At 47.7% G+C, this 12530-nt stretch overlaps 1 protein-coding gene across 7 annotated transcripts in view; it reads left to right on the forward strand.

Moving 5' to 3' along the window:
• The window catches only part of SAMD4B (sterile alpha motif domain containing 4B), a 36229-nt gene that overhangs the window by 9581 nt on the left and 14118 nt on the right, over positions 1 to 12530 (forward strand). For 4 of the 7 annotated variants that reach the window (XM_073795856.1, XM_073795859.1, XM_073795857.1 and 1 more), the window contains one exon: positions 3670 to 4072. In XM_073795856.1, the coding sequence (XP_073651957.1) occupies positions 3670 to 4072 (403 nt within the window). Of the gene's footprint in view, positions 1 to 2356; positions 2414 to 2708; positions 2819 to 3669; positions 4073 to 12530 lie in introns of those variants that run through there. The other 3 variants (XM_033846107.2, XM_033846110.2, XM_073795860.1) reach the window with 2 other exon arrangements.

The following is a 12530-nucleotide window of genomic DNA, read 5'->3' on the forward strand; positions in this document are numbered from 1 at the left end:
TTCATTGTTGCTCTTTTAATATGAATTATTTTCCAACATTTAAAAATAGGGGGATTTTATTTTAAAATCCAGATTTCTGGCTCCTCTTTAAAAAAAGTATATAATAATCTAAGATCTAACAATACTGGACCCAAATTCCTACATGGCAGCAGTTGATTAGAGCTAAATAGTAACTTCTCCCTTTAGACAGGGTGTGTGCTTTCCAGCTCACCGTAGTCCTCACCAGCCTGCTCCATTCAAAACCTGGCCTTGTAAGCATCATGTTTGAGATCCTGCTGTGTCCCAAGGCTTTGCTTCTAGCATTTGGCTCAGGGGAAGAAACTAGATTAATGTTCAGTCAGCAGTTTATTTGGGGGGCACAGTGCTGTTGGGGGGCAGAGTGCTGTTGCTTGGGAAAAGTAACAACCCAGTAAAAGTGTTTATAGGAAAGAGTGTGCACAACTTTGGTCTGTTTGTGGATTTGGTCATCTTTTTGCCGTAAACGCTGTTGGCATAGCAAACCTCCCATCACAGTTGTTCCCTCTGAAATAGTAACATGTCCTTCTATCTTATGAGTTGCCACCCAGTGAAGGAATCCCTCCCACTCCCAAGGGATATTCATCCAGCCTCTGCTTGACCACTTCCAGCAGCCAGGGAGCTTATTACCTCCTCATATGGCAGCCAGTTCCATTCTTGGACAGATACATTATTTTAAAATTCTTCCTTATGTTGAGGCAGCTGCTGTCTCCTTGGGACTGAAAGCCACAAAATGCTGGAGCTGGGAAGGGAAACTGATTTTTTTCAGGCACATGAGCTACCACTCATCCATCCCGTATCCAGGGCAAACATTGATAATCAATCACATTACTCTTTCTCACTGAGCCAGAAAGTAAAATGCAGCCTTAATTTTTTTAAATTAAATTTATCTTTAAAAATTACAAAAGTAATGTATGTTCATTTGCAACTAGTGAAATAGTACAAAGTTATATAAAGAGAGTGTTAATAATTCCTCCTTCTCTCAAGGTAACCAATATGAACAGCATGCACATTTTTCTACATACATACATAGACATTGACATATGAGATATATAAGGGCTTTTGTATATGGCTCTTTTTTTTTCATTTTACAAAAATGGCATGATTGTACATATTACTATGTACTTATGGACATCCCTCCATCTTCGTAGTTAAAGATCAAACACTGTACTTAGATCTAAATATATTGTTTGTATGCTGCTATCAAGATCAAGCATATTTTTAATTACTATCTAACATCCCCTTATATGAGGTGTGCTCCAATTTATTAGTCATTCTCCAGTGATGGATATTGCCATTGCTTCATTTCTTCAGGACCCTTCTCACTGCAGTGTTCCGGACAGCCACTACCAATCGATTGGAGTTAGCCTGTGAGGTAAAACACATTTGTCATGTCTGACAAATGTCAGTCTCGCTCCTTATCTCACACATTCTAGAGAAGGGAAGCAGACTAGCTCAAAGATTAAAGTGACAGAGTGGCTGGGGCAAGACTAGAACTGAATTTTCTTGAGTTTCAACATTTCCCGTATCTAAGTGCCTCTCACTTAGAGCCATCTACCCTTTTTCTCCTCTGGAGTAAAAAAACAAATCTAATTCTTCTTCTGTGTGCTACCCCTTCAGGTATTTGAAGTCAGTTATGCCATTCTTCCTGAGTCTTCTCTTCCCCAGGGGAAATTTCCCCAGTGCCTTCAAATTTTTCTCTTAGGGCAAGGTTTCCAAATCCCTTTACCATCCTTTGGGCCATTCCTTCTATCACCTTCTCCCCAGGGGCTGTAGAAGTCCCAAGTGTGGCTTCCATGCTCACTTTCATTTATTCATTCAATAAATATATATTGAGCACCTTCTAAGTCCTAGTCACTGTCCTGGGCACTGCGCAACTATATAGCTTGCATTTGTTGGGAGGAGAGAAACAACAAACAAAAATATGATGATATCTGAGGGTGCCAAATTATATAGAATAAATGAAATAGCATTAATAGAGTGACAGAGAGAAACTCCTTAGATTGGATGGTCAGGGAAGATCTCTCTGAGGAAATGACATTGAGCTGAGACCTGAGTGACGAGTAGAAGCCAGCCATGCATAGGTCTGGGGGAAGCCATGGATGGGTCCAAGTGAACAAGAGCTTGGTACACAGGGAGGGTGGAGGGGCCACCAGAGTCTTGCAGGGAGCCCTGTAGGCATTTTATTTAAATACGGTAGGAAGTCATTGGAGGATTTTAAGCCAGGGAGGCAACATTTGATATGTCTTTTGAAAAGATTTCTGGGAGGCTTGTTTAGCTGGGGGAGCAAGGTTTCATCCCCCCCCCCTCACACACTTTCTCTTGTTTCTTATATCCAAAGGGATTGACAGCCAGACCAGTTTGCTCTGTTCAACTGTCCCACTGAGGATCTATTGAGGTGAGTCACAGCCATTGTCAGTTGTACCTCACAGCCCTCCTCAGCAGGAGCGTAGACATTCAGGGAGATGGCAATAGCTCCCTAAAACCTAGCCCAGCAGGTTCAATGGGTCTTTGTATGGAGTTCTCAGTCCTCTTGGCAGCCAGAGGGAGATGGAGCCAAATGGTTTGGGGATGGAGCCAAGAGCACTGGTTGCAAGAGAGGCAGAGGGGAAATGTGAGTGGAGACCTGGAGCAGGAGACACTTAGAAAAAGCCTTAAGAGTAGTGTCCAGAAACCAGTCAACTGAAGAATAGGCCTGTTGTCTGCCCAGTTGACACAGCTCCTGTGTAGTTCCTGCCTGCAAAAGGAATTTGGACACTTTCTTGCTTGGGAGTTTTTAACATCTGATGTGTCGCCTTCTCAGGTTGGTATCCTCTTGGCTCTTAGGAGTCTGAGTGACAAGCTGCCATGTCTGGGAGCCAAGGGGACATCCCAACCCAGAGGACCTGGGTCAGGAGTAACCTTCAAGGGAATGAAGAAGAAGGGAGAGATTCACTTCAGAACAGGGATAGGTGGGATCTTAGAGATCAGAGTAGGAGAGCTGGGTTGGAACAGATGAGATTCCCCCCAGCATGTTGGAGATCTTTGAAAAGGACCTCTGCCCCTACCCTTAGGCACCCAGTTACTGATCAGTTAGCTATCCACATACCTGAGATCTCCACCAGGGTCACCACCCACCTACATCCTAGCCTTGTGGGTCTTAGCTTGAAATAATACAAAGAGTCCATAGGGTCCTTTTAGCAGGCGAGCAGTCACTCTGCCCAGCCCCCTGAAGGAGGTGACCAGAGACCAGCAAGGAAAGGGCATGTGCTCAGCATCACATGTCTGCTTAGTCATGTCACCTGGGACCAGGTCTCCATTAATTCAGATATTTTGCCACAGTGTGCATTGTCTCCTATTTCCCATCTAGAATATCTTGCCAACTTACTCTCTGCTTTAAATCCACTTCCTTTGGCCCTGTGACAGCCAGACCTGAGGGGCAGCATCTTCTCCTTTGTCTGGGTCTCTGAGTCCCAATCAAGCCTTTTCTCTGGATCTGGAGATTGGAGGGAGAGTTGGTTTAGTATCTGGTTAGCTTCATCTTTCTCCCGGGAGCTCAGCAGGGTAGGTACCTTGAAAGAGGAAGGCATGAGGCCTCCTTACCCCTTCAGCCCACACTCACCAGGCCAGTTCCAGCCCCTTCATTCTCTCTGACGACCTTGCTTCCTTTTCCAGGAGCCTGGAGAGGAGTGGCTAGACCAAGACCTCCCCCGATGTGAGCAGGTGTCCTCCTCCCTGCACCACCCATTGCCACCACGCCAGGGAACATCCTCAAGCCCTGGCCCTCAGGGGAGAGGTAACAGGAGCCCGCAGCCGAGACCATGTGACGGCGCTGGCCCTTGCCACCGCCGTCCCCCCCACCCTGGCCCCAGGCCTGGCACCATGATGTTCCGAGACCAGGTGGGCATCCTCGCTGGCTGGTTCAAGGGCTGGAATGAGTGTGAACAGACAGTGGCCCTGCTGTCACTTCTGAAGCGGGTCACCCGCACCCAGGCCCGCTTCCTACAGCTCTGCCTGGAGCATTCACTGGCGGACTGCAATGACATTCACCTGCTGGAGTCGGAGGCCAACAGTGCTGGTGAGTCTCCAGCGATGGGTGCACAGCAGGAGGGACACCTGGAACGGGAACAGATATCAGGTGTCTGAGGAGGCCTACCCAGCAATGGCACTAAGAAATGTGGGTTCTAGGCTTGTTGGTAGGTGAGAAATCCCTGACCTCCCAAGTCATCATCATGGCTCTTCTGGGGCTTAGTTGCCAGAAATCCTCAGACATGGAATGGGGGGCTCCTGGGGGAGTGCAGTGCAAACTAGAAACTACCCATAACAGAGGAAGGATCATGTAGGGTGGCTGGTCTGGGTGGCTAAAAGGAACAGACTAAAGTCATTACCTATGAAAGGGGGACGGAAGGTGAGCATTAGTTCATTTCTCAAGCTACGGGACGTCAGAGCTAGGAGGAAATTTTAGAACTCTTCCAAAATTCACATGTCATCTTACACTGTTCTTTACCCCCTCAAAGGTAGGTTTCACCTAAGGCATAAACAGCTTCAAGAGAGTTTTGAATTTAGATATAGTCCGTATCAGTTTCCTGAACACTCAGTAGAGAAGTGCTCTTTGTCCCACGAAGTTGACATTGGGATGGGTGAGCTAGGCTTTGCTAGAACCTCTCCCTCAGGCCCCAGGTCTAGCTAGGAGTTAGTCCAGAGAACCATCTCAAGGGGCACTGCTGAAGCCATTCTGGCCTTCTGGGCCTCCACAAGGCTGGATGGAGAGGTGTTGACCTAGGTGACGGGTGGGAGTGATGGAGGCCAAAGAAGGGGGGAGTATGTGCACCTGAAAGCTAGCTGGGGAGAGGACCCCAGGACCCCATGTAGCATGTGTCCAAACTTTCCCATGTTCTTCCTCAGGATAACAGTTCACATTGAGTCCCTACAACAAGCCAAGTACTGGTTTTACTTGTATAGTAACTTTGAAAACTGTTCTTTGGTGGCTCTAGAGTCAGACTGTCGAGGTTTAAATCCCAGTTGTGTCACTTGCTGTATAATCAAGTAACTTCACCTTTCTGAGCCTTGGTTTCCTCTTCTTTAAAATCAAGATGATAACTGTGCTACTAGGTTAGTTACGACCCCTCTGAGAACAGTGCCTGGCATGTACTAAACACTCAATAAATGTTAACTGTTATTTTTATTGTCAGTAACTCATTTAGTCCACGCAGCAACCTCATGAGGTAGGTAATGTTGTTGTCTCCATTTTATAGGTGAGGAAATCAGCATGGGCTGCTAGGATTGGGATTTGGGGACCCCCAGAGCTGCTTCCTTCCTCTTCTCAGGCCTACCCATCTTAGCAGCAGTCACCTTCATTTTTCTGAGTTTTTATGTACAATTCACAGAAGCACCATGGCTGTAGGGGAAGACAGTTCCTCAGGCCAGGAATCATCAGCTTAAGTCCCTGTCTCGCAGACAGTGGGCAGCAGGAACCCAGCTTGGCTCCAGCAAGCCCAGACCTCAGCTATTTCACAGCCCTCCCATCCTCCCCGCCAGGGAGGGTTCCCCTCTGCTCTAGCACCAGGGCAAGCATTCTGGGGTTGTGGTATGGCTCTGCCCCTAGAGTGGGGGCTCCTTTGGGGCAGGCCAGTGTCTTAAGAAGCTTGGTCACACATCCCCACCACCCCATCCTGAGCAGGGAGTTGGGTGAGCACTGGGTGCCAATCCTGACTGTATATCAGAATCACACCCGTGCTTACTGCTGTTTATTTATTAGAGCATTTTTAGTTTTTGCTTTTGTTTTCAAAATTTGTGGTAAAATCAAACCGTATGAAAGGTAAAAAGTGAGGTCCCCTTCCAGACTTCCACGTTCCCGATTTGTGTATATTTTATGAGATATTCTGTGCATGTATGAGCACATACAAGTTCTCCCTCCAGCTTTTTCATTGTTTTGATTGTTTTAGCACAAAGAACATTGCACACATTAACCAATTTGCTTTTTTCACTTAACAGTATTACTTGAAGATCATTCCTTATTCAGCACATACGTGTATACCTCATTGTTGTTAATGGCCGCTTGATTGTAAGAATAGTAAGGTAACAGAGCCTGACCTGTGTATCAGGCAGTGCTTTACTACCTTTATTACTCGTAACCCTCACAACAGCTCTGTAAGGAAGGTCTTTTAACTCCCCCATTTACAAACAAGACTGAGGTCTGCAGAGATCAGTGGCTTGCCCTGGGTTGTACAACTGGTCAGAGGTGGAGCTGGAATTTGACTTTAAATTTCTTCCTCTTGATCAGTAGGCTCTACTGCATGGTATGTTTTGTCTTACTCTTATAAGCAGTGCTGTAATGAGTACCCTTTAAGCATCTCTAGGATAAATTTCTAGAATTCTGTGGGACTGCTAGTTTGAAGTTATGTATGTTTAAAATATTTGTTGTTACCACATTGCCCTTGAAAGACATGGTACACTTTATACCATGGTATACTTTATGCCTGAGACCCATCTCAGACCGTTTACATTAAGATATTGTGGTTAATGCCTGTCCTTGAGAACTGCTGTGGAATGAGTTGACTAGTGAATGAATATATGAATCAAGGTCTTTAACCATAGCCCCATGTCAGGTGGTGAGAGGAAAACAAGTTGGTACTTAGGTGGATGGAGAGTTAGGGAAAACTGAAAATGAGGGAAGAGAGGGAGGGCCATGGTGTGTTCCAGAGTCAGCAGGAAGCCTGCCAGGATTAGAGCAGAGCATGACTGGAGAGAGAAGTGATCACAGAGGTAAATCCTGTGGGGCCTTGAAGGCCTCTTCCTAATAGACATGGGGACTCCAAGACTGTGTCTCCTGTCTCCCTCCCAACCTCAGGTAGAGCAGCTGCCCTGCCTTATTTGTGAAGGAAGGAGCTGCTTCCTGGGCTTGGAGGCCTGCATCCTTTTGGAGGGCTTGGAGGAGCTCTGCATCCTCTGTTCATTAGGGCTTTCCCATCCCACTGTGTTTCCCAAATTTGCATCATCAGAATCACCTGATGGGGGAGAATGTGACCTAAAATCCAGATTTCTGGGCCCCTAACCCAGACCCAGTCAATCAGAGTCCTGAGAGGATAGGCCTGGTAGTGGGTACCCAAGTTCTCTTGCTGACCAGGCAGTTTGAGAGATGATGCTTTACTGATGATTCATTTGTCATGGGACATGAGAATAGGAATCAGGACACCCAGGAGTTCTAGATCAAGCTCTGCCACTAACACCTTTTGTGACGTGGGCCAGCCCCATCCCTCTTGGGCCTGAGGATTCACTAGACAGTACGGGGATTGTTCTAGATACTCTCCAAGTACATCAGTAGCCCTTAGTATTTTATGGGGTGGGCCCCTCAGCGAACCTGTCCCTCCTTCCCACCAAGATGCACACTTACCCCACAAACCAAATCTTCAGTTCAGTTGGTCTACCAATTCTGGATAAGGGTTGCCTATAACAGGGTCTGAAGCTCTTCTTCAGCTTTTCAGATCCCATCAGGCCAGGAGGGCCAAACAGTGAGGCAGATCCTCTGCTTTTTTCTGGGTTTATACTCCATGTCCCACCCATCCAATCCTGCTACTTCCTTCAGTTCTCCCAGGGAGACCCTGGGTTCAGGTTTGGGTCAGAGCTGCCTACCCACCCATCTCCTTCTCAGAAAGGGCCAGGGAATGCAGAGAGCTCAATCTCGGTGAGTGGGTTCCAATGCTGGCTTCATGTCAGAGTCACTTTATAAAAAGAACCTGAGGCCTCGGTCCTATCTCCAGAGACTTTGGTGTTTTTTAAGCTCCCTACTTGACCCTTGTGTGCATCCAGTGGAGAACTACTAGTTTTGATGCTGACACTTGATTCTGGGTGGGCCCAGGAAGATGGTGAAGGTACTGTCACATGACCTACTGGGAGTGGAGAGAAGAGAGGCATGGAAGAGGCTCTGGTCTGGGCTGTGTCCCTTCATCTCAAGCAGCTAGGAGGGTGTAGGGAAGTCCCCCAGCCCGGGCAGCCAGCATTGATTTCATGGAAGCAGAGTCTGAGATAAAACCTGGGAACAGAAAAGGAACACCCAAGGGTCTCTGGAACAGGGAAGGAGAAGCCCCAGGTTTCCCCTTGTCATTATCCCTGTTCCTTCTCTCAGTGCTGTCTTCTCTGCCTGCTTGGAGCTATTACAGTAATCCTACAACCCACCCCACTTCCCATGCTGACTTGGACCAGAAGGGTGGGGCCGGGGAAGCTGAAATCTCCTTCCCTCCCTGGTCCTATAGCTTCCTGGGCCACATTTCCTGCATTTCTTCCCTCCGCCTGTCCTCTGAGTCAGAGTCCCCCTATCCAGCAGGTTTAAGCCCTGCCCTCTCTGGCTCATCGAATCTGGGTGGGGAAACCGAGGTCAAGAAGGGGCTGTGGGTGAGTGAGTCACCCAAGCTCAACTCTAATGCCTCCACCCTCCCCTTTCAAGCTCTACTAACACAGTTCATCAAACAAAAATGTGAACCCCCTTGCCCTCCCCTATGTTTGTGTGAGATGGGATGAAGCATAGAGGGGCATGTTTGGAGCCAAAACGCATCCCCTCTGGCTGGTGCCTCAGGCTGCCACGATTGTTGCAACAGCCCAGCATGTAAAAATGGATTTGCTCTTATGGCAGTCTCCAAGATATATTTGGCTCCTGTGATTTGCCAGCAACCAGGGTCATGACCTACTTAGCTCTGGTCACCTGGCCAAGGAGAGCACTCATATGCAGTCTCCCTCATCCTTTCTGGAGTCCAGGTTTGCAGCTTGGTGAACAGCAGTCATTGACATCACAGCATTCCCCAGTGCCCTCCCCCATCCGCCCACCTCCAGAATTTCATCATTGCTTGTTGTGCCTCTAGCTCAGAGGAACCAGAGACGTGTCTGTTTTTGGTAAATAACTGCATGAAATTCCCCACTTCTGTGGGGAATCTGAAGGGGGAGACCAGATGTGCCCTCCTGTGTGAATTGCTCCCTCCAGCCCCGAAATGCGTGGGCTTTAGATCTTCAACCATCAGCAATGACAATAATAGTTGAAATGCATGGAGCACTTAACACAGATCAGGTGCTTTGCACGATTGTCTCATTGAATCTTTACAATAACCCTGTGATGTAGGGGCTTTTAACTACCCCCATTGTACAGAAGAGGAAACCAAGGCTCAGAGAGGTTTAAAGGACTGGCCCACAGTTATGTTGACCTAGTCTTAGAGGCAGAACTAGATTTCGAATCCAGGCAAGTTTGCCAGTTGAACTTGTACTCTTTACTCAGTATACTCTGCTAGGACATGAGACAGAGACCTGAGGTCAAGGGATCCTAGACAGGGCACATTATACACACACAGACACCACTACCTTCCAGGGGACCATCAGGGTTCAGCTGTGCAGGTATTCATTGGGCCTCTGCTGTGCCTCAACTCTGGGCCAGACTTTTCTGCCCTGGGCAGGAAACTAGAAGTTCCATCCCTACCTATCATCTGCAGCCCCTGCTGGGCTCACCCCAAGGGGCCTGAGGCTGTGCAGATTCCTTGGACCAGTTCCAGTTCTCTCTGATGCTTTCCAGTCATGGGAGGCCCACCCTTCCCAGTTCACCGCTGTGCAGACACATGAACACACATTTCCCTAGGGTCAGCCTCCATTCTTCCAAAACCACTCTCCCCTTTCACTGCAGTAGAACAAGGTCCTTCATTGAGCCCAACCCTTGGGGCTCTTCTGTCATGTCCCCTGGCAGTACCAGAGGAGAAGCTGTGTCCCTTAGCCCTGGCAGTACTCTGGGGTGGGGGAGGGACTAGACAAGGCTTCTCTCTGTCCCAGATGCCTCTGGCTACCCTGCAAGGCCTGAACAACAGCGATTGAGAGCATCAGGGTAGGGCTAAAGGGGTAGGCCAACTCTGCTGGAGGAGAAGGGAGAAAAACACCAATCATTGAGTCACATACTGAGTGCTTACTATGGGCAGACTCTGTCAGGTGCTTTATATTCATTGTCTCCCTAAATCCTCTCAACAGCCCTGCAATCCCTCTTTTACAGAGGAGGAGGCATATTGCCCAGGCAACTGTACCACACCTGGGATGCAAGTCCTTAACTTTCTGTCCCTAATCTTCAGTCACTATATTTCTTCTTCCTTCTCATCAAAAACTAAAAACTCAGGGACTAAGTCAGGAAAATGGAGTACCAGGGAGGTCCTTCCCATGTGATCCAGTGCCAGATGGAGGTGGGAGAGCTCGAAAGGTGAAGACTCCCTGAAGTCAGGAAGGCTTATCCCACCTTGGAAAGATCTTTAGATATGGAGCTGACCTGAGAGATAGCTTCATGGTCATGGGGAGCTAGTTCAGAAGATGGATGGAGGGGATGAGGTTTCCTAGCCTTGTGTGGCAGGTCCTGAAAGGGATCTTGAAAGCCAGGGACAGGGGGAAGAAGAAGATAGGCAGCATTGGAGAGATAGTAGAGGGTTGTGGGTAAAAGTTCCTCCCAGTTTTCGAGGCAGAGGGACCTGGGTTCAGATCTTGGCTCTGTCACCTTGGACATCACCTTCCCAAATGTATTTTCTCATCTACAAGATGGGGGTGCTAAAACAAGAGTTGAGGTGAGGATGAAAGACAGTCATGTTCTTAGCATGTGTCTGGCTCAGAATAAATGGTCAGTAAATATCCATTATTACTATTATTGTGTAGTATTACTCTTCGTTCTGTTTTGGCCAGTACTGTGGGCATAACATGACTCTGAATAAATGGATGAACCCTTGAACACTTTAACAGGGGTTCTCTAGGAAGCTTGGGTCAGAGAAGCGCAGGCAAGAAAATGTGCACTTATATGGCCAGGAGTTGAGAGGTGTATGTGTTTCATTTTCTTAGAGCTACAAATGTAAGAATTAGTTATGTGAATTCCCAAGCCATAGATTTCCAGACAGGTCATTAAGGGAAAGAAATGTGTGAAAAAAGTATTTCTCAGGTTTTTATGCAAGGCTTCCAGTGGCCAGGTGTCTGGTCTGTAGTGTGGCCAAAGGAGACCAGAGGTCCTTGGAATATTAAGCCTTAAGGAAATTGGGTTGAGACACCATCAGAGGCAGAGGGATCCAGATCAGGGCTCACTTGAAATCCAGATGGCTAGAATTCTGAGGCCCTCCTTCTATACATGCCCATTCCCAGCCTCTCTGTTTCCTGGTCCGGCAGTTGGCTTATGCCTTGAGAATCTCTGTGGGTATTCAAAAGGAGGGAGCCCCTGTAAGTTATAATAACCATGGTGTTAGAAATGACAGCTGATGTTTACTGAGGACTTACTTTGTGCCTTCCTTTGTGCTTTGGTCTCAATTCATAGCAACCATGCCAGGTAGGAATGATTGTGAGCCCCACTTTATGGACAGAGAAAGTAGAGCTCAGTGAGGTGATCACATTTACATCAGTAAGTAGGAGAGGAGGGACATAAGCCACATCACTGCCTGTTCTTTTTCATCACCCACCCCTCTGGGGTCCTAGCTCTGTTTGGTTAGAACCAGCTCCTTTGTCCCTTTCCAAGACCTCACCAATATCCCAGTAACTCAACTCTCAGAACTTCCTTGTTAGGTGTTTGAAAATCATTACCGTGGCTATAGATATGAGCTCAGTTGCCCAAGAGTGAGGGCAGAGTTGGTCCCAGTCTTTGATCATTGTCTCTTTTCTCAAGTATTGGTATACTTTGTCCCTTTCCCTTGCCCCATCAGCATTACCTGCCATCCTCCACTCCATTGAGCTAGTCATGGAAGTGGTAACAAGGTTTTCAAGGAGGACAGTCAGTCCTGTAACAGTTCCTTCCTGAGACCTCCTTTTTTTTTTAATATTTATTTATTTATTCATTCATTCATTCATGCTGTGTCGGGTCTTAGTTGCGGCATGAGGAACCTTTAGTTGCAGCATCCAGGCCCTTAGTTGCGGCATGCATGTGGGATCTAGTTCCCCGACCAGGGATCGAACCCAGGCCCCCTGCATTGGGAGCGTGGAGTTTTACCCACTGGACCACCAGGGAGTACCGAGGCCTCCTTTATGTGGCTAGCTTGGGGCCTTATTCTTGGGGTGCTCACTTCTGGGTAGAGAGAGGAAGCCTCACTCATCTTCACAGGACAGACAGGCCCTCAGACGATGGGATGGGAAGGAGACATCACCAGATCACCAGGGCATGGAGTAGCCACAGAAGGCTTCCTGGAGAAGGGCAGGTGTAGGCAATCCCTAAAAGAAGTAGAATTTGGATAGGAGGAAGGAGACTGTTGCAGGCTAAAGCGTTGAATCTCAGCCTGAGTATGGAAGCTTGGGTGAATATGGCATGGAGAGAGCCCCAGGGAGGATGGGGATATCCTAAACCAAGTTTTTATCTGGAGGAATAGGAGGTGGGGGAGTGCCCTGGAAATGAAGGTGATGTTGGGCTAGGAGCTCTTGAGCTTGAGTCCATTGGTGCTGGTTGCCATTATAAGCTCTTGGTCAGGAACATGATATCCTGGTGTGCTTTAGGAAGATCACTCCATCTGGGTGTATGGGATGAATTGGAAGGGGAGAATCTAGAGGCTGAGTCTAGTTTA

This window comes from Tursiops truncatus, chromosome 19, assembly GCF_011762595.2.
Source record: "Tursiops truncatus isolate mTurTru1 chromosome 19, mTurTru1.mat.Y, whole genome shotgun sequence".
NCBI classification, from domain to species: Eukaryota; Metazoa; Chordata; class Mammalia; order Artiodactyla; family Delphinidae; genus Tursiops; species Tursiops truncatus.